Source organism: Mustela nivalis (genome assembly GCF_964662115.1).
Source record: "Mustela nivalis genome assembly, chromosome: 15".
Taxonomy (NCBI): Eukaryota; Metazoa; Chordata; class Mammalia; order Carnivora; family Mustelidae; genus Mustela; species Mustela nivalis.
Genome location: NC_139034.1, coordinates 64968947 through 64991923, shown reverse-complemented (window position 1 = coordinate 64991923; position 22977 = coordinate 64968947). Strand labels below are relative to the sequence as shown.

The 22977-nt window shown below is 37.1% G+C and overlaps 1 protein-coding gene across 6 annotated transcripts in view; it reads left to right on the top strand.

Annotated features, from left to right (window-relative positions):
* The window catches only part of LOC309849073 (uncharacterized protein), a 414440-nt gene that overhangs the window by 327927 nt on the left and 63536 nt on the right, over positions 1-22977 (top strand). For 3 of the 6 annotated variants that reach the window (XR_014303466.1, XM_082701300.1, XM_082701298.1), the window contains one exon: positions 11768-11958. The exons of the other annotated variants lie outside the window; for them this stretch is intronic. Coding sequence is in view for 2 of the 3 variants with exons in the window: in XM_082701300.1 (XP_082557426.1) it covers positions 11768-11862 (95 nt within the window). In the remaining variant the exon portion in view is untranslated. Of the gene's footprint in view, positions 1-11767; positions 11959-22977 lie in introns of those variants that run through there. 6 annotated transcript variants of the gene reach the window in all.

Below are 22977 nucleotides of genomic sequence, written 5' to 3'. Positions count from 1 at the left end.
CACTAAAAAAAGAGAATAAAATATCATGGTCGGGGAACAACCAAAGTGAATGACCTAATAACTGAGGGGAGAGCAGGAGACAGATACATATAGCCCTTTAATCAGAATTTATTTTCTGATTTCAGTAAAGGAAATGATAATAAAGTAAAATATTAGTCTTGCCTAAGAACTCAAGAAGAGAAATCAGTTGAAGAGATAAAAACCCAGTGCTCTGCATACATAGGTGGTCTGTCACAATTAATAACCAAAGGCCTTAGAAACAGATCATTTGGGGCGCCTGGGCGGCTCAGTGGGTTAAAGCCTCTGCCTTCAGCTCAGGTCATGATCTCAGGGTCCTGGGATTGAGACCCACATTGGGCTTTCTGCTCGGCAGGGAACCTGCTTCCCCCCCTCTCTCTGCCTGCCTCTCTGCCTGCTTGTGAACTCTCTCTCTGTCAAATAATGAATAAAATCTTTTAAAAAAATCATTTTATCAGGAGTTACAAAATTAATATCTCAATGATTTTTTTATACCAAAATAATTCTGTTTCCTAATGTTCCCATAGTCATAATTTGAAATTTGTCTTTATTCCCTGCAAAACTTCCTAATTATATTCTTTTCTAGTGAAATTATGCTGCATGTATCTTAAAAAAGTCAAAGAAAACACCTTAATTATGAAATTGGCTGATAGGTCTGTCTGTATGCTCTGCTTAGCCAGCTGCTCAAGAATAAAGATTTTTTTCTTCATTTACTTTCTACTAGTTTAATATAGAAATAATACATGCTGTTTGATATATCTTCAGTTATAATTCAAACTTCTCATAACTCCAGGTGGCCTACTTAGGAACTCTGCTGCATTTTTAATTACTATAACATCATTACTTATCATTCAAATATGTATTTTTTCACTTTTATGCAGATTGAAAATAAAATTCTTCCTTTTCAATGATGGCATTTGGTTGGAGTTTATCATCTTTTTTTTTTTTTTTTTTGATTAATCCACCACTTGGAGTGGTAGGTTCTTTGATATCTTCTCTTCTTTAGCTCTTCAATAAAGAATGGTGGGAGTTTCTGCAGTATTAATAGTGTTTAGCTGGGACTAGCTATAATTTGTATTTTTTCTTTTCATGTTTCTAATCAGTGGGTTAAATATTATTGGCTTTAAACATGAATTCAAAGTTGGTTATTATTATTATTTTTCTCTCTAGTTTAAAGCATTTATTTTAAAATGGGTTTTTTTCAATGATCTTTTTTCTTTAACCATTAAAGTCCTTAGACTGAAATTGTTCATTAAATTTTCCCCCCAATATTGTATTGAATAATGACATTATCCTAGATGGTTAGGAACCCAGTAGATAAATTTTCAGGTAAATTTTTTAATGAAGAACTAACAAACTCATACACTTAGCTTAATTAAGACATTTCTCTAAAATAAGTGCTTATCATTATAGTTAATGTTAGAGATACTTAACTAGCAAACACGTCACTAAATGTTTATGAGGATTACTTTGTTGTCAATTTTCTGGAACACTTGAACTCAGCCAGTGTTTGATTTAAATCATGACAAATCCAAAATATTTGGATATCACATGCAGTAATAGGTGATATTAAACCAGTGATTTCTGGACAGCAAATCACTTATAAATTGTTTGAGTGGACTTCTTAATATATCAGTATATATAGTTTATCTACAGCTTCTAATAAAATTGTAACAGCTCATCTAGATTTATATGGCCAGGAGAATGAGGATTTTTCTAAACTTAATCAGTGAATGTAATTAGTTGGTAGCCCAGCTAACATTTTTCAGTGTTATCCACATTTCTCTATTTCTGAAGGGACTGAAAAATGTTCATTTAAATTAGTGATATTAGTATGTCCATCCTTTTATAATTCAATTCTAAAATTAGACCAGAAATTTCACACTTGAGTAGATGTATGCCTTCTCTATTTTATTTAATCAATATTTTTGAGGGTCTATTGTGCCTCAGAAACTTTTATAGGTATTAAGGACCATGCAAATAAGATGTTTTTAAATGGTTCCATCACTGCCTTAGAAGAATTCACAGCCTAGTACAGCACTCTTCAAACTTGATATTGATGTTATCAGACTATTGATGCCTGAGTTCCACTACAGTGCCCAAGATTCTGATATAATTGAAATAGATATGGTCTAGAAAAGCTTTTTAAAATCTCCAGGTGATTCTAATGTGTAGGTAGGATTGAGAACCACTGATAATGAAAGCTATGTAGCCAATACAGGGCTCTAACAGAAGTAATTACAATTGAAGAACTTGACAATTCCTCCTAGGAGTATTGAAAAGGTCTTCACCAAAGAGGTTGAATTGAATCTTGGAGGAGAAGCAATCATCACTAGGCAGCTTGCAGAAGAATACTGAAAGGATAGTCCATGAGAGGCAGTAGTAAGGGTATTAAAGAGTATGCAGTGCCAAGTGTGCTTGAACAGACTGTGTATACATAAGCAGAGGGAAAACATGAAGCTGGAAAATGAGGTTGAAACCAGATAATGGAGTTATAGCAGAGTATTCTGTAAGCAAAAGGCTTGTCCTATTTTTACATTTTCTTTTTATAGTTAGTCATATTAAAAGTAGCTTATCATATTTATATATTTTCTTTTAAAAATGGAAAGTATGACAGCAGGTGGAATGGGAGGAGACTGGAACAAAAACAATGATCTTACCTAAAGGAGGTGTTAATTGCCTGAATATGGTCAGTAACAGAAATGTTTCCGAAAACATAACGTTCATTGGTTTAGTAACAAAACATTCATTGAAGAATGTTTTTCACTGAGTAATGTGATGCCTGGAGATAAGCCAGTGAATAAAACTAGTATTTACTAATAAGGAACTTAACTTGTACAGAATAGATTCCTTTAGTGATGCATGAAGAATTCCATGTGAGTTCTGAATAGGTGCATGACTTTTTAAACTCTCTAAAATGATTCAGAGCTATTAGTTAAAATAAAGGGCAGTGGGAATACAGTAGCCAGTATTTATTCAGTATTTGTTTACATTCTTAACCTCTTATATGTTATGCTGACCATTTTGTTTGTTCTGAGATATATTCCCTGTTCTTTCTTGCTCTGCTCTGTATTAAGAAGAAAATTATTTTAACCAGGCTCTTTTGCCAACTGGTTTCTAGTTAGATTCAGGCAAGGGAAGCTGAGGAAGATTAAAGAGCTACAAGTAGAGCAAAATTAGTGCCTCTCTCCTCTTTTATTTTGCTGATCTGGCAGGGTCTCTGTCCAGGGCAGGGCCAGCATTAGATTTCCAAGTTTCTGCCTCCAAGCTCCTCCCTTTGTGCTCTCAACTTCTGAAGGTAGTTTGAGATCTTGAGGGAACACAGGGACTCTTTGTCCTTTAGCCTTAGGAGAAATATTTATTTCCCTCTGTTAATCTCTGCATTATCTTACCATCTTGTTTATCCCTTCCACTCTTAACAACACTTTTGTAATCAGTACCCCCATCTTAAATTCCTCTACTGTTCTACTTCCGTTAGCTTTTATTTTCTCTCTAGAACTTTGGTGAATACACATGACATGTGTTAAGGGATTTGATTCTCAAAACAACCTTAAAATGTAGGTGCTATTCTATTCTCACTAATAGATGAGTTAAATGAGGTAGAGAGTGGTTAAGTAACTTGCCCAAGGTCACACCACTAGTAACAGGGCTAATAATAAAACCCAGGTTGTTTGGTTTAAAATTCTGTGATTTTTCACTATGACTCTGATAGCTTCTAAACTTTGCTTACTGAGATCCACAAAAGAAATAGATTTTATGTCATACACCAGAACCACTGAACCCACACCCCCATATGAATACTTTTGAAATACAAGTTTCACTAAAGAATATATTTTCTTTTGTGTAACTCATTGTAAGTAATACTAGATGCTATAAAAACAACTAGATTCTATAGCCCAAGAAAGACTTGTTTTGTTTTGTTCACTTTCATTTTTCTGCTTTGAGTGGTCAGTTAGGAACCTAATGACGAAGGAGAGCTGGAAGGAAGACAGGCAGGGACAAGGGGCCTCGACCCTAAGAAGAAACCACTCTTAAGAGTATTTTATACCACCCTGGAAGGAGTCCTCCACCTTTTCACATGTGATAAATGACAAAAACCTGATTGGATGACAGCCTCATGGAGGGTTTATCAGATAAAAACAGCCTGCCAACCCGCCCATAAAAACCCCTGGACTTAGAAACTCCGTCTTGGGTCCCCTCCCTCTTTGGGAGCTTTGTACTATTCCTCAATAACTTTACTATCACTCTATAAACTTGGCCTTGCTGCCCACCACTCTCCCTCTAGTCTACCCCTTCATTCTTCAAAGCAGCAAGACCAAGAACTATGGTCACCGAAGGAGAAGGAATCCTGCAACACTAGTAGTTGAACATTTCATATGACCTCCAGGTTCTTCATTCAAACCTTCTGGTCAACTCACGATCCAGCAAAGACTACAGTGTTAAGGGCATACATATTTTCTTCAACTTTAGCTTATAGAAACAAACATTTTGGCTCACATTCCAGTGGCTGGAAGTAGTTGTCATCCCACCTACATGCAAAGGGATATGGATTCATAATCTGTCTTGGGTACCCAGGGTGAAAATGAAAGCAGTCTGAGGAACTTATATGTTGTCCCTGATAAAGTGGGCCTTGTGGATGACCTGTGTGGATTAAAGAGTGCCACAAGTTCTTTGCCACTCCTCTAATGAAGAAATGGAATATATTTCCCCCCGTTTTTGCATCTAGACTGGCCTTACTGTTTGCTTTGTCTAATAGAGAATGGGAGAAAAATGATTCTTTGCTGTGCAGTCATTAAGAAACTGTCACGATATCTTGCTTATTCTTCTGGAGGGAGAGGCCACATAAAGAACCCATGGAAAATGAAATACCGCAAAGAAGCAGAGAGCATATGAAGTCCCAGCCTATAGTCCCAAGACCCCCACATATGAGAAGTCATCTGAATACAGTTGAGTTGATGACTCTAGTTGACACCATCTAGGACAGAGGAACAACCTGTTCAACCCATAGAATGATAATAAGTAGTAAGTTGTTATTAAGCCACAAGATTTAGAGATAGTTTTCTGGAAAACTGAGACATCACCAAATATGGTTTTTACTTTTTCTCACACACACAGAGAACACTTACAGCCTCCCCAAGAGTTAAAAAAATCCATCCAAACTGCCTTCTGCTAAAGGCCTGTGATCCCCAGATAATACAAAATACTTTCCATCTTGTCTATGTGTGACTATTTGTGGTTCACCATTGTTCTCCAAGGCCCTCTATCTGCCATGAGTTTAGTGATTGTATGTGCTATATTATTTTCTATTCTATTCTATCATAGTCTATTAAATTTTATTTTATTAAAACTGTGGGTCACATGACCCACTAAATTGATTTCATGACCCCCTAATATTAGATCATAAAGCACAGCTTGAAAAACACTGCATAACACTACACTGCCTCTCATAAAACTGATTAGTTAAGTTTTGTATGTGTCGGGGAAGGACAAGTAAAGAGCAAGGTTACGGAATGATTTTAAGTAGGGGAATGACGTGAAAAGATTTTCCTTTCATAATAATCACTTCAGCAGCAATATGGAGCATTGATTGGAAAGAAGCAAGAAAGGAGCAACAATGGTATTTAGGTGATAATTTCATGAGACTGAGAGAAAAGACATAGATGGAGATGATTTCATAATCTTGATGTCTTTTTTGAATGTATGCTATTAACCAGGGAGAGGAAGACAAGTGTATGCCTGCTCTTACCAAAGGGAATGAAATGATTTCTAAGACATACAGCACACTCTATTTAGATGTCTTTTTATGAGAGAACAAGGGCTATTTCTTGTCATTTTTGGGAGCACCTCAATAGGCAATGGAGGCCTATAAAGATAATTGATAAAGGAATGAAGGTGACAAATATGAAATAAAAATAAGCAAAACTGGTAAACTATCAAGTATATTTTGGGTTCTGAATGAAGCATCAAACAGATGTGATGTGTGTATAAAATCTGTGTATGCCTATGTAGTAGACTTTCAATTAAAAAAAAAATAAACAAACTGAGGGTTGCTGGGGGGAGGGGGTTTGGGAGAAGGGGGTGGGATTATGGACATTGGGGAGGGTATGTGCTTGGGTGAGTGCTGTGAAGTGTGTAAACCTGGTGATTCACAGACCTGTACCCCTGGGGATAAAAATATATGTTTATAAAAAATAAAAAATTAATAAAAAAACAAAACAAAACAAAACAAAAACTAAACATCAAAACTTTCAGGGAATTTTTTTTTTTTTTCTGGGCTATCCTTTTAGAAGAAAGGAAAAAAAAAAAAGAAATATCTTGGGTTCTAAGCGATTTGGATAGACTTGGGTCAGGCTCCTTTATTTTCACCGAATACTCTTCTATTCAGTGAGAGTTAGTTTTCCTAATGGTGACTTGGGGGAGGGGGACCACATGGTCACTAAAGAACTATGAGATCTTCCATTCATTTTATAATTTTTTAAATAAAGTATGACACACATATATTTTTTTAAAGATTCTTAACAAGGATTCATTTCCTTAAATCTCCTTTAATCAAATAATCATGCCATTGGAATTTCATTTAATCAAGATTCTATAGGAGTATCGTGAGGAGGGAAGGATTTTATGAAGGGAAATGGCCTGGACAATAATAATATTTTTTAAGAAGAATGCAGCATTTAAGGTAACATAAAAATGGTATGATTAATCCATTCAAATGCTCTGCACACTACACTGAGCCATATACCAGGACTTTCTGCATAAGATAGTCAACATTATCACACCCCCTTGTTATTGCTATCATGATGATTTATGTACTGGAAACTGCAAGGCTTAGCTTGCTATTTTTGCTTTTCAAAAAAGAGGTCTGCTATGAATCATTTAAAACACTTGGAAATGTATTTTATAATAAATGGTTGCCTTATTTTTTCTCATATACTGAAAAAGAAAGATGATAGAAATTTAAACTTTGTACTAAGTACTCGTGACATTTCAGGTGTGTTGATGGGACTCAGGAGTAGACTACATTTCTTTAAGAAATTCACTTGATAAGTAATGGAGATTTACTTTTGTTATGATTCCTCAAACTGACTTCTCTTTTCAGTTTGGTTCCTTTTTCTTATTAAGCTCTTCGTATTTGTATGAGTCCTATGTAACACTTACTTTTAAAATATTATTATTATTATGTGATTTAATTTAATATTCATATAAAACATAAAAAGCAATACATATTTAATTTACTTACTTAATTTTGAATAGTTTGATTTTATTCTTTTGCAGGTTTCTTGACAGATGTGATCTGTAATTCTTGCTTGGTCCTGAACTCAGTCTGATACTATGAGTGAAGTTTAGTAACAATTTCTTCTACGTAGACAAAAAACCAAGAACTGAAAACACCTCACTAAATCATCGCAAAATAGACACCTGTTGTGATTTATAAGGAAATTCGGCTAAAAGACTTTTTTTTTTTTAAAGATTTATTTGTCTTAGAAAAAGTGGAGTAGGCAGGGGGAGGCAGAGGGAGAATCTTAAGCAGGCTCCACAGCCCAGAGCAGAGCCCAGTATCATGACCCTGAGATCATGATCTTGAGATCATGACCTGAGCTGAAACCAAGGCTCAACTGACTGAGCTACCCAGATGCCCCAAGACCTTTTTCTTAATTTAGATACTATATGGAGAATAGAAATTATAGAAGTCATACTTATCATTATTATGCATCAGAAAATTGTGTGGAGGTGTTTGATTTGAAAATGAAGTGTACAATCCAAAATGCTGTCTTTTACCAAACAAGTTGGATATGAAAGAATAGAACTAAGATTGACAGAATCTAGAGATGTTGTATTAATTTGGGTTGGAACTAAAAATGACTCAAAATGATGAAAGATAGGGGTGCCTGGGTGCCTCAGAGGGTTAAAGCCTCTGCCTTCACCTCAGGTCATGCTCCCAGGGTCCTGGGATGGAGCCCTGTGTCAGGCTCTCTGCTCAGCGGGGAGCTTGCTTCCCCCTCTCTGTCTCTGCCTGCCTCTCTGCCTACTTGTGATTTCCTTCTGTCAAATAGTGCTCGCTTCCGCAGCACATATACTAAAAAATTCCTTCTGTCAAATAAACAAATAAAAACTTTTTAAAAAATGATGAAAGATAGAAAAACTTAAACCAAGTCTAATTAACACTTTTGATGCTATTAGATTTGTAATAATATTCTGGGAATGATATATATAGTATCTATTAAGAAGGATCATACCAGTTAACATGTATTGAGTACTGACTATATTCCTAATAGTGTTGTAAGTTCTTTTGATGTATTAAACTATCTAATTCTCATAAATAGTACCTGAGATAAAGACTATTAGGGTGCCTGTTTTACAAATGAAGAAGTGGAAGATCAGAGAAGTTACACAACATTCCCAGATACGATAAGGAAAGAAGCAGAACTAGAAAACAAATCCAGGTATTTTGGCCCACCCAGAAGACCTCTCATTAGTCAATTGCAGTTGATTTACAGGAGCTACCTAATAAGTCTCACGGCTCTACTACTGAAATAGAAGCATAGCTTGATAATTGTCTTTAATGATTAATAATCTAAGAAAGAATTAACAAAGAAAAAAATCATCCTGTGTGTGTGTGTGAAGTGTGTATTTCAAAAGAAAAAGAGAACTAGATCCCTCAATGCAAAAGCTATAAGAAATTACAAGGAAGGAATAAAGCAGTAGTCATCAAGCTTGGCTGTGTAAACACAAAAATGCATGACATTTTTCCTATGTGTGGAGAGAAATGATGTCCAGAACTCATTTCCAAATCTATTCATTCCTAAAGGCATCTGTCTGAAATTAAGCCTGATGTTGAAGATGCACGTTGAATTTCTTTTTTTTTTCCAACCTCTTCTGTACAATGCAGGCTCCCAACTGACATGCTATATAACTTCCCAAACACGAAACAAAAGAGCAATTTGGACTATTGGCATCTGCATTAAGAATGTGAATGATGCTAATAACTGGGTCATATATCCTTTCAAAAATCAGATTATTTCTAATTTTTTGACTCAAAAACATTGAAGGGGGACCTAATGGTAATAACTGATTCAGAAAAATTTTTGAGAATATTGTTCACTTCATGATCTTTGGTGTTAAAATTGGAAGAAACTCCAAGAACTTAATGATTCCAATAAAAATAAAACATTTTCCTTTCCTATATATTTCTTTATAGAATAAAAGGCATTTTCAGGTTTTATTTCAACAAAAATAAAAAAATAAATTACATTTAAATAGTTTAACAAAATTAAATTCCGTATGTTCTAACATGTACTAGTCATATGGATACCTAAAAAAATTGGGGGAAAGTCTCATCTATCTCATTTAATTAGGCAATTTTTTTAAAAGATTTTATTTATTTGAGACAGAGATAGCAGAGATATTGCTAACAGAGATAGTGAGAAAGAGCAGGAATGGGGAGGAGAGAGAGAATCAGGTTCCCTACTGAGCAGGGAGCCCAATGTGGAGCTCCATGCTAGGATCTGGGATCATGACCAAAGGGAGATGCTTAACCAACCAATCCATCCAGGCACCCCTAATTAGGCATTTCTAATAAAATCTTACTTACTATATTTAATTATTCATTAAAATCTGTAATATTTTTATAAATGGTTTTGATCAGTGCTGCACTTAACACCTGGGGTCTTACAGTCTAAATAAGTAAAAATTAACCTCAATATATATACACATATTTTCCTGCAGATAGAACTACTTTTACCTCAATGAGGTAGTTGTCTCACTAGAAAACATTCAGATGCCCACTGTCCCCATTACCCCCAAGCTGACCTCAGAGTCTGGTCTCAGACGAGTCTTAGGGAAATACAGTTCCTGCTCTGTGAGGAAATAATATACACCAAAGAAATCACAGGATTTGGCTAACGATGACCTTAAAAACCAAGGGAACATCTTTGTGAAGCTCGCTGGGGCTCATATTCTCTTGTTTGCAGTTAACAGTGGAGATGCTGCCATGCAGCTGGGCTTCCTACTACCTGTAGGAATCATAGTATGTGAAGGGAACAAAGGGCAGCCATTTAACTCACAGAGGGAAACTGGAGTGATTGTGGAAATGGGAAGCAATGTTAAACTGGCAACTAGGGTTCTTTGGTAAAATAGACTGTAGAGGTCAGACTGGGGGTTTCAGGGTTTTTGTTGTGTTGGCTTTGTTTTGTTTTTCTGAGGTCAAATTTTGATAGAACAGGTCAGAAAGATACAGAGAGTGGAACATGGAGTGTAGGTGGGGAGTAAATAAGGAATGACCAGCAGAGGATGCCACTCAGCTTTCTAGTGTCTGATCATGTCCTTTGTCTATGAAGAAATCACACCTCAAACATAGGAGAAACAAATTCCTGCCAGTCATTATTTTGCCATGGCATGATCCCAGTTACTTTACATAACACCTGGAAACTAACCTGTTATTAGCTGCCATCATGACTCCTCATGGAAGGTAGCACCACAAAGAGGGGAAGAATAAAGTGTTAATCAATCTAAAGACTAACCTAGTCTCCACTGTGGTAAAGACTTACACATCTCTCTTGGATAATATTTGCTTTTTTTTTCCATAACACATTCCATATTCCTTCATCTTATACGAGCACCCAAGTAGGTCTTTCCTATTTTTTGTATCATCTTGAGATTATTTAAATTCCAACTGTCAAAGGATCTGTTTCATCTCTATAGGGTTGTTGCCATTTTTTATTGTTTTCTAGTGCTGAATATGCTGTACTAAGTACCATCCCATGAATCCCTAAACTTTCAGACTCAGTCCTTCTAATCTCCACTGTGCAGCATCAATCCCCATGGATTTCATAACAACTACAGAACCTGTGTCATATTGATAAGTTTATGGGAAGAATCAAAGGAAGGCAGCAGGGCTTCTTATAGCACTGAGAACTAGAAATACTTAATTCATCTGTAGGTGTTCTTATAGCTTGGCAATCCAGTGTAAAAATATCTGTCATAGCTTGGAAGGGAAAAAGTAAAGGGAAAAAAATCATACTGGTCATTAGGCAATATGTATTCTTTGCTTTTTTTTTTTTTATCAAATCTTCTTTTCAAATCAAAACCCTTTTCTTTGAATAATTTGCTAAGGGTTGAATAAAAAATGAGCAGGATAGAGACAGTAGGGGTAAAAGAAAGGGAAGTGAGAAAGTGCTCAGAGGATGAAGATTTTTTTAGGTAAAAGGCCATATATTCAGCTGTTTATGAAAAGGACAGAAAAATAAGTCTAGGGCCATAAACCTAGAAAACTTTCTAACCCATTTGTTCCTTGCAAAAGTATAGAGACATCCGTATCACATATACATAAGCAGCCAAAAAAGGACTGCTGTCAAATTCTATGCAAAGCTTATAAGAGGAAAGAGAATAAGAAATAGAATATCATCCCTACAGGCAATAAAATCACACCAAAAATATACAGAAGATAAGAAAACTGTCACCTAATATTTCAAAACAAGCTAAAATAACTTAAAATAAAAAGAGATATGAAAGAACAGCATAAATATGTTTTGGAACACTTGAGAAGAAATAAATTAGAAGAAAATTAAATTTTGAATGAAAGAAATGAAGAATTCAATTAAAAAAAAAAGATTTTTATAAATCCCAACTGAAGAAAAAACTGGAAGGAACACAAATGTGTAACACAGTGGGTATCACCTCAAGAAAAAAAGGAATTAGGCAGGTGGAGAATTATTTTTTAATCAAAGGCAATAAAGATTTTTTTTTTCAGAGAAAGAATGGAAGTGGAGAGAGACAAAAATCCAACATATCATTGGACTTCACAAAAGAGAAGAGCCAAAAGTAATTGAGCAACACACATTCTAAAACCTAACCAAGAATACTTTTGGAAAAGAAAAAAAAGAAAATACATATTGTAAAGGCACATTGATTCCTGGGAAAATAAACCAGATAAATATATTAGTTTATGTATAAATATTAAACATAAGCATGTATATTAAATACAAATATTAAACTAGTAATAAGTAAACTAGAATGACCAACAAAAGAATATATTTTAGTAATATTACTAGATTTCAAAAAATATAAAATATCTTTTGGTCAAAAGATATTTGACATATATTTTGTCAAATAGAAATGTAAATGCAGCTTACTATTACAAATACTCAAGAATTCAGGAAATGTTATTCATGAACCATTCTTGAGGAATTGACTCAAGAATGAGGTATGGGAATAAAAGTAATTAGACAGCAAATAAGAACTGGAGTGATAATTGGGTACATATTTATCAGGAGAACTAAAAATAAATGATAGTCATAAAACAGAATGAATCATATACAATGACAGCAAGATTTCCCAGTGTAGATGCAGTATAAAAATAAAAAATGTGCAAGAAATTATGGGGAATATGTGAAATACATTTTAATAGAAAGAATATGGTCCCCAAGGGACGAAAATTTGTTCTTGGTGAACAAAAATATTTTAGATATTACAATATTGTTTGGCCCTGTAAAGGGCCACAGTACATAAACAGTTTTCTATAGTATGTTGGTAGTGTTAAAATTTCATGGAGAGGGGAGGCAACGGGGAAAAGTAATGTGTAAAAATGTTCCTTCAGGAAAAGAAAGTGCAAAAAGTTTGAGATACACCACCTCACAGATATCAGCTGAGAAAAGACCTTATTCCTTCAAGTTAAGTACCAGGAGAAAGCAAAGAAAGGGAAAAGGAGAACCTGACTGTGGACTGGATATTTGATGATATTAGGAATTATAGTTAATTATTTTAGTGTGAAATAATATTTTGGTTATATTTATTTTAAAAATGAGAAGTTTTTATGCATGCAATTAAATGATGTTTGGGATGTTTTTAACTTAAACATAATCCAGTACAAGGGAAGGGTTGTGATGTAGACATCAAACACCGTTGGCCATAATTTGAAGTTATTTCATGGATCGCTGTCCTTCATAAATGTTTGAAATATTCTGTGAAAAATATTTAAAAGAAACTTACTAAAAGTTAAACACACATAAGTACTTCAAAATGCCAGAAATAGGGCCCACGAGGTCTGCATGTTCTGAACACTGAAACAGCAATGTAAGGCCTGTTTATTGTTTACTTCTACATACATATGTAATACAAAAATAATTTTTAATATTTGTATGTAGCCTTATTTTTAAAAATCTATTGCTCCAAAATAATTAATCAATAATGACAATGTAAGGAGGATACTTTGATTCATTGGCAAAACCCTTATATATAACATCTGCTGTGCTTGTGTCTTGAGATAAACAATTTGTCATTAATAGTGAATACGTTCGCTTTCCAGAATTTATTAATAGTGAAATTTTTTCTTCACACAAAATCTTATATGGGAGTTCAAATTGTAAATGATAAGTAAGTGGCATTAATATGAATGGAATGATCATGGAGGACCAAGACCTGTTAGCACAACTAAGCCTTTGACACCCATTACTAGAATTTCTAATAATGAGATTCAGTAAAATCAATTTATATTCCTCAATCCCTATTATGCCTTCTAGGCTGTGAGTAAAAAGAGATTTTTATCTGTACATTTTGGGGTAATTTATTGAAATTTATGATAGACGATTTATTTTAAAAATATTTTATGTCGAACATAGAAGTAAATATAGCAAGTTGTTAAGAAAATAGGCTTAGAAGACAATTTGATTCCTAACTATAATTATGATCAGCATGTCTCTTCAATTAATCAAGCCTTTGTTTATGTTATGAACTATAGTCTTTATATAGCCTGAAATTTTTCTTAAGTTTATTCCTAGATACTTTAATTTTTTTATGGTAACCATTATTATTGTATTACTGATTTTCAGGATATTGCAAAGTGTTCTGCATACATCTTTCCATTTAATTGCCAAAATATCTCTATGTTTTCCTATTATTTTCTAATTCTAATTCTCAGCCTGCTTCTGTTTTTAAGATGAGTTAGATAGCTACCTTTTAGTTAAAATAAAATCAGCTAAATTTTTAAATCTTGTGGCCATTTAAAGAAAACTACTCTGGGCTGTTGACTTGATAAATTGTGTATGTAGTGGTAGCTTTTAGGCAAACAGGCTTGAGCAATGGGATGCAGAAAGGGCCATAGCAACCACCTGGCTGAATAAAAACATGCCCGTCAGGGGACCCACCCCGAAGTATGGACCAGTGGGCTACTTAAACCTGGGCATAGTTTCCTAAAAAAGGGAAGATTCCACATATGCCATCCTTTTCCACCTTTAAAAACAACCCCCACCCCCTGCATCTTTGCGGACAGCCTCTCCTTTGCTATCCTGCTCAAGCTTCTGGGGTGTATTTAATAAACTTTTATCTCCTCAGGTGAATTCTTTCACTGCTGGTGAGGGACTTCCACCTGATTCTCACCCCACATTCTGGGGCCCTCATCCCACCCATCCAGAGACACCCCATTTAGGTGCCACATTTAGTGGCCTGTATGTGGATAATTTTGGGGCCCCCCACATTTGGGAGAACCCCACATGAGGAGCCTTTGCCAGTCTGGACTCTCCTGGGATTCTCTGAGAATTTCTTGGGACTTTATCTTGTTAGACCCACTCTAGTACTCCTTGGGGAGCAGATGATCTCCCCCCTGAGGTTACTCCTGAGTGAGGCTGTGAAGCCGCACGGGGGAACCAGCCAGATCACCCATGCCCTAAAGGCAGAGGTATTTGATTTCCCCTTTTGCTTCTTGGAGAGACCCTTCCTTTCCTCTCCTTTTCCTTTTTTGGCCCTCCTACCGTCTAACCCTAGTGCTGCTCAGACAACTGACGGCCTCTGGCCAGGGCAGCTCCCAGGTGTAGCCTGAAGTTCTGAGGGCAAACAGGTCCACTGTTTGTGGACTAAACGCACCTGTGAGAGTGAAGGACCCCTTTCCTCTGTTTTCTCATCCCTCCCCCACCCAGAGATCTGCTCCCAAAGTCTGATTCAATTGTTAGCTCACACAGAGCAAATTATACACCAAATGGACTCGGTTGGGACCCTTTCCTAAGGCTGACTGACTCGCAGCCACCTTGCTTCTTTCATCTCTGCCCTTTTCCTCTGTTCCTGGGCATCCAGCCGCCATCTTCATCTGTGGGTAAACGTGTTCCTATGCATCTGAGTGGTAAGTCCTCTCTCACCTTTTTTCCTACCTGGTCTGGCTAAACTGGTGTCTGGCTGTTCCTGTTGCCAGGGGATGCCCCAAAAGGAAGTGCCATGCCATGTGCCCCGACCTTCTTGGTGGGACATCTTATTGTGGTGGGATACCCCAAAGTGTCTGTAGCCCCACATTTGCTGCAACTCCTCTCCATGGTGGGATGCCACCAGAAGAATCCATCACCTCCTATAGGTCCAGTCATTTTTTCAGATCAGTAGGACCCCCTGACTGCAATCACGACCTGGAGTCAGAACTCCATTCTCTTTGGCAGGACACCCCCCTAGGGATCAGCAGCTGTCTTTCCCACCCCCTCTCTTCCTTCAGATTCACCCTTGAGCTATGTTCCCAAAAGCTGGAACAAACTGACCCCCAAGGCCTATGGTTCATGGCCTCAGTACAAACTCTCAGATCAAGAGGTAAGACCCTCCTACAGAACTCTCTTCTCATACTATTCTCCAGCTGGACCTCCTTTGCTAGAACTCCTCTAAGTGGCTGTACTTCACATAGTGCCTTGCTTAGTCTCATGACCCTAAATTGAGAGCCTGACCTAAGAACTTCTTAGAACATGTTGGGTGGTAATCAGCTGCCTCATAATATATTGAATGCTGATTTTCTGTTACTCCTCCTAATAGATGTGGGGCTTCTCCTCATTCATTTCCCTTGTTAATGGACATGGTCATTGGAGCCAACCATGGCTGGTCTACCTCGGGTAGGGGATTTTAAGGAATATTCTGAAGGAGCTACCAAAACTCCTTTTGTTCCTCGGAAGTTCCCATCTTCTCTGTCCCAGCATGGACTGCCTATTTTCACTTTGGTGAGAAAACATGGTGTCAGTGCCTCTGCCTGAGCTGACAAGGTTTAGAACCAGGAACCTTCTTTTTCAGGCCTTCTGGTGGAATCTCACCTCTTCTCTGTTCCCCCAGCCCCTCCTCCTGTTGCTGTACCACCTTGGATGCAGCCTACATAACTAGTTCCTATGCCATCCTGGGTGCTTCTGACACCATTGGCTTCTACCCCTACCCTTGCTGTCAAGGAGTGAAGAGGCCTGGCCTGGCCTTATCCCCACCTGTTTCAGATTTTTGCACCTGTGCCCCAGGTAAAACTTGACAATAGAGAACAAACTGACTTTTAAGTGGACCCAGGTGGAACATACTTCAGTATTTAAGTTTGTTGGTTTAAAATAGACATGTCTTGGGGCGCCTGGGCGGCTCAGTGGGTTAAAGCCTCTGCGTTCGGCTCGGGTCATGATTCCAGGGTTCTGGGATCAAGCCCTGCATCAGGCTCTGCTCTGCAGGGAGCCTGCTTTCTCCTCTTTCTCTGCCTGCCTGTCTGCCTACTTGTGATCTCTGTCAAATAAATAAATAAAATTTTTAAAAAAAAATTTTAAATAGACACATCTTTAGAATTATCAGCATTAAATATGAAACTTTTATTCTACCAAGGTTTACTAAAGGTCAGATAATCTCATAAAATACTAAAGTATAGATTACTAAACATAAAGTTTGTGCTTTTGACTTCTTACTACAAAGAAACTAAGGCTATTTAGATCTGTTGGAAAACACGTTTTGTGCTTAATTGATTCATAAATTTGCTGGCTAAAGAATTTTGGTGTGACAGTTCACCTACCTAGTTTTCACTGAAGACTAAAGTTTCTAAGAGTTGAAATTCTGCTAAGTGTGATTAAGACGGGTGGAAATAAGGGAAGCAACTCTGCAGGTGTAAGGACGGAATGAGAAATGGAAATACATTTTTGTTGAAGGTAAGAGAACGTAATTTTGTCCTAAATGTGACTGGTTGGAGAGAAATGGCTTGGGACAAAATCTGAATGCAAGGGAAAGTTATAGAAGGTTTGTGAAAGGAAATCTTTGTAAAGGGTTTTTTTTTTTTTTAAAGATTTTTTATTTATTTATTTGACAGAGAGAAATCACAAGTAGATGGAGAGGCAGGCAGAGAGAGAGAGGGAAGCAGGCTCCCCGCCGAGCAGAGAGCCCGATGCGGGACTGGATCCCAGGACCCTGAGATCATGACCTGAGCTGAAGTCAGCAGCTTAACCCACTGAGCCACCCAGGCGCCCCTGTAAAGGGGTTTTATGTGTGGTCAGGACAGGCTAAGGTTGAAATGAATGGATTTTAAAAGTACACTAGTGGAGCGCATGGGTGGCTCAGTCAGTTAAGTGTCTAACCCCTGATTTTGTTCAGGTCATGATCCCAAAGCCCTGATCCCAAAGTCAGCAAGGGGTCTGTTTGTCCTTCTCCCTCTTCTCCTCCCCTGTTTGCTCATTCTCAATCACTCATTCTAGGTTTCTCTTTCAAATAAATAAAATCTTTAATACAAATTAAAAAATAGAAGTACAGAGGTATAAGATTGAAAGTCCACTTTCTCTCTGTTAAAAAGACATAAGTTTTCTTGAATTGTTGGTTTTCTCTTTAAGAAAATGGGAATAAAGTTGTTGGGTCCGTTATCAAAGGAACGAGACTGAGACAAAGTGAAAGTTATGTGAAGCTTTATTCTATGCCAAACATTAGAAGTCAGACTGACCGGCCAGGGCCGCCTCTGAAGAGAGTGACCCACCTTGGTCTTACAGGCTAGTTTTTATAGGGCACAACCGCAGTCCTCTATCTATGTGGCTTTGGCTGATTGGATGTCTTTTACCTGCCTGGCCTTATTTTAGGTGTGTGTTTTAGCAACAGTTACCGGGAACCGATATCACTAACTGCTGGGGCGTTTATTAAACAACAAAATGGCTACTTGGGCAACATGGTAACAACAAAATGTCTACCTAGGCAATGAAAGGGCTATCTAGGCAACATGGAGTCACTCTAGCTAAGCAGGCCCAGACAGGCCCTAGGGGTTTAGCAGGTTTTAACGTGGAATCGGCCCCAACAAAGTTACTTCTGCTTTGCCCAGAATAAAAACAGTTTCTGTGCGTTGACTTCATCAGGTCTTTGATGATCTGTCATACTATTTAGGCATGTGCTTTAAAACTTTCTAAGGTTTTAACAAACATCCCCAAGATTTAAATTGTAAATGAAGTATTTTTGACTAATTAATTGTGTTTGTTTGGTATGTCACATTCTGGTATAAGTTCATCACTCGATATTCTGATTACTGAAATGTTTTGTGTCACAGAAATAACTGAATTTCCTTGTCAGTTACAACATAATGAACTCTCTTATTAGATCATTAACAATGTCCATTTCTGAGTTTTTTGTCATTTATAATTGTTCTTATTCTCTTGTGAAATGTGTTTCTTCTTCAAGGGGATTTATAAAAAGGACTTTTAGGACAAGTTCAGGTATTTGATGTCTTTAAGATCAGAAAACTGAAATGGGTAAGAATTTCCAGGACTAAAAAGCTGCATTCAAACTGAGTAAGAATTAGTAAAATGGGATTAGATGAATTAAGAAAGATGATTGTAGTCTTTGTAACTCTTAACTCTTTTTTGAAACATTGCTGGTTCTCTAATGTTTATTCTTCCAGATAAAGGAAACTTTCTCTTAAGATATCTATGAGTTACAAAAATGTGATGAAGTATTCACTTGTAAACAAATTCAAACATTTAACTTTTCTCTCTACCTGAATCATCTGAAATTCAAAAGGTCTCTGAATATTCTTTTTTTCATGGCGATCATAATCATTTGCATAAGTTCAATAAGAATCCATTCTCCTTGTAACAGGACACATTTGAAAACATGGGTTATTTTACCAAGGCTTTGACTGGAATGTCATATTTGAGAGAGACATGCATAGACTCAGAATGACCGAACAGCTTTAAGGGACTTAAAAGCTTTTGGTGACCAAGGGCTGTGTTAGAAGCATGACTCGGTCTTTCCTGCCTTCTAGGAGCTCTAGGTTTGCTCCCAATCCAGGCCATGGCTTTCTCTAGCCACCACTACAGGGCTGCCTCCCTACTCCTCCTTTTATGATAGGAAAAGTTTTCCTAAAAGTTTTAAACAACTCTCTTACCATGAAACCAAAAAGTAGTAGAGCTGGAATTCAAACCCAGAACAACCTGACTCCAAATCCCATGCTCCTGTGAATTAGAGTAGAGGCAGAGGGGAGAGGAAGGACCATATTTAAGAAAGATTTTTGGAGTGGAATGATATGATGTGCTGACTTGGAAGATATGAGGAGGAATCTAAGCCCATACATGTTCCTAGCTGGTACATATGACCATATGACCCGATGGGCATATGATTATTTGAACAGCTGGAAAATGGGATTGATTCCCCAACAGTTGTGTAACTGAACTAGCACCTTGACCATTTCTGTGTGGTTAGAATGACAGAATTATTCCCTAAAAGCCAAAGTGTACCCCATTCCATGGAGTTAACTGTGGGGTTGTGGAAATAATGGGTGGCCCTACTTTCCCTATAATTGGGCTGTTGACATACTTGGGTATACCCTTATCTATGAGACAAGTCTTCTCCCATTTACTAGTGACTCCTCTTAATTAGGATATCATTACAGCTACACATCAAATAGGGCTTCTCGATGGTTTTACCCTTTAGCCATATTGGTCCTAGGATCTACCTCTATTGCTGAAAGTTGCTGATAGAGGCTTTAGCCAAGCATAAGCAGTCACCTTTAACTGAGCTCAACATGCAGTCCCCCATGAGTTCAAAAGATAGCTCTCCAAAACCTAATGGCCCTTGACATCCTGACCACAGCTCAAAGAGGAACCTATCATTTATTAAACCAGTATTATGTATATACTGCAGATTACCACAAAAATGTGACAGGGTTCCTAGAAGACATGAGTACTCAGATTGGTGCTTTAACCAATCTCTCTCTTTCCTTTAATGATTGGTTCAACTCCTGGACTAGAGGAAGATTTTTGTCAACTATCAGAGGTTATCTCTGAGCAAACTGTCTCCGCTGTTAATAATGATCAAAAATAGTACAATCCAAAGCCTGACCCCTCTTTCTCAGGTAACATACATTCAAAACTTATACCTGGGGATTGGATATACCTTAAGAGTCTTTCACAGGATAAAAAAGCCACTTGAACCTGACTGAACTGTCTTGTATTGGGTTCTCTTAAAGTTTTAACTACTCCTACAGTGGTAAAACTTAAGGACTTCTCCCCACTATTCCGTCCTTCCAAAATCAAGACCCCTCCAGCCCCAGATGAGGAGCCCTTCACCAAGTATAGCTGTGAGCTGGTTGTAGATCTATGCCTGTTATTCAAAGGAGATGCAGGAGCTACAGACCCAGAGGCTAGAGGGCCAGGAATCTGGCCCATTTCAATCCCTACTCTCTCACATTCAATCATTCTGTGATACTATCATCAGGGAGTAGAAAAACTCCCTGAAAACTTTCCTCCAAAAACTCACAATTTTTCCTTCCCAGTGCCAGGTCTTCATTTTTAGCCTTTTCCTTCAGGGTGACCTCTCTGAATTTACTTGGTCAGAAATCATAACTTACTAGAACTGCCCCCCACCCCTTGCTGTCCTGCTCTCACAATATAGTCATCACCCCTTTTGGAGCTAAGCTTTGTCTTTCTCATCATAACCTTCTTTTGGTTTCCTCCTTCCAGGATTGTGCAAGACAAGGATGGTTTTTTAGAATGAAACCTGTTCATGGTTCTTCCAGTTTCTTCTCTTTTTAGAACCCCTGGCCTCAATAATCCTATTCCTAATTATTGGTCCCCCTCTCTTCAATCTCTTTGTTAAATTTGTCTCTTTTAGAATCCAACAATTCCATATAGGGATGATGGTTCAATAGGGATTCCAGGCCATCCCATTGGAGGCTTCCCTTCCCCAAATCCCATGGACCTGACCACCAAGGAATTTCACTCAAATTGCCTATCAGCATGTTAATATAATACCATACTCTGCTGATGTATAACTGTGCAGAACCCCTGATGAAATGACAAGTTTAGGTAGGAACATCTCTATGTACCTTATTCAGCAGGACAAGCTACTGAAGTTGAGACCTCCACCCAAATGCCAAAGATTTGTCATTGTCCGTCTGTCAAGGGAATTTTAGAGGCTGCTTCTAGGCAAACAGGCTTGAGTAATGGAATGCATAAGGTGCCACAGAGATCACCTGGCTGAATACAGACAGCCCATCAGGCAACCCACCCCAAAATACCCATAGGCGCTAAATGACCACTCGACTATTTACAGCTAGGTACAGTTCCCAAAAAAGGAAGATACCATATGTCACCCTACCTCCTCATCTTCCACCTTTACAAATAGCCCCCCTCCCACTGCCTCACTGCAGACAGACTCTCCTCTACTGTCCTGCCAGCCTCTCTCTTATGGTGTATTCAGTAAATTTCTATCTCCTTTGCTTCACCTCCGTTCTTTCACTGCCCATGCTATAGCTTCCACCCTATAGCACCCCACATTTGGGGGCCCGCATCTGATCGAGAGATCCCATTTATGCACCATGTTGTAGTTATAGTGTAAGTCCCAGCAGTTTGACTATTTTAATACAGTAATGTTATCCTGTATCACAATAGGCATAATACTCAAAATTATTATTAAGTCATCAGTCATTTTATTAATGCTTATAGTTAGACCTAATTTTTTTCTATCTACTTCTCAAAATGAGGCTTTTAATCATTTAAATTAAAAAATATTATTTTTTGCATAGGGAAATTTACTATTATGACCATAATTCTTTACCAATGTTTTTGTAAGACTAGTGTCATGGAATGTGTGGAACCATGGGAACATGCATAAGTTATTTTGATAGAACATCTGTTCTTAAAATAAAATACATATTCTTAAATGTTCTTAAAAATACATGTTCTTAAGAATACATACTTATTTTTTATATTAAAAAAAATTTACAAAAAGATGGCTAATGACTTTCTGCACTTACCAGTGTGATATCTTTAACTTTGGAATTTTCTGTTACTTGTGTATTCACATACTTGTGTGAAAGATACTTGTGTAGTATTTTTCAATAGCTTGTATGAAGTGCTTTTGTTTGGGGTTGACAAAGTTTCATTCTCTTTCTAATTTCAGAAAAGAATATATGTATCTTCTAAGATTTTCCAGATTAAATGAAAAGATCAAAAAAATCAGTTAATGAAAGGAGTGGTTTTCTCTGACTTACATTTTTGTAAAACCTATCAGCATAGTTATTTGACTTTAATCCAGCAAATCCTAGTTTTACTTACCCCAAATAACCCCAGAGCTTTTATCTCCTCTACTTATTTATTGAATACGTTTCCACATTAATCCTTAAAAGATAAGAAAACATAGTTGGTTATAAATTAGGAACAATACCTTTATTCAATTCTATTAATTACATAGTGTATGCATTAGCTATTTTTTTCCTGAAACCAGGGGAAGTAGGGACCTGTTTCATGAACAAAATAACAGTATTATAAATTAGAGTTCTAAAAGCTGCACTGTTTTCTTCAGGCTCAATGGTCTTTTAAGGCAATGATGGCTCCCTAAGGAATGCCTGTGTTTATGAGCCCCTGACATTACTTTTGAAGAGAAAATACCTCTTGTAGTGTGATGAAAATTCTGTTAGCCTGTACCTAAGGCAGCTCTTGACCACCTTTAAATAGTTTCTTCACTGAGTCTCATTCCATCTGGATGAAGGACAGACACTTGGCAGTTCTGTGCCATGTGTGTTGTGTTGTCAGTGACTCTGGGATGTCCCAAAACTTTATCCATATTTTCCTCTTCATGGATGCATATGGCAAATTATAGAGGTGTATATATTTATTTTGAACAAGTAAAAGATTTCTGTAAATATTAACGATTTGTTTAGATAACAAATCAAAAACACTTAGGCTCTTTTTTCATCTTTGCATAAGGTGAAATTTAACTTTCATTTTAGAACTTCTA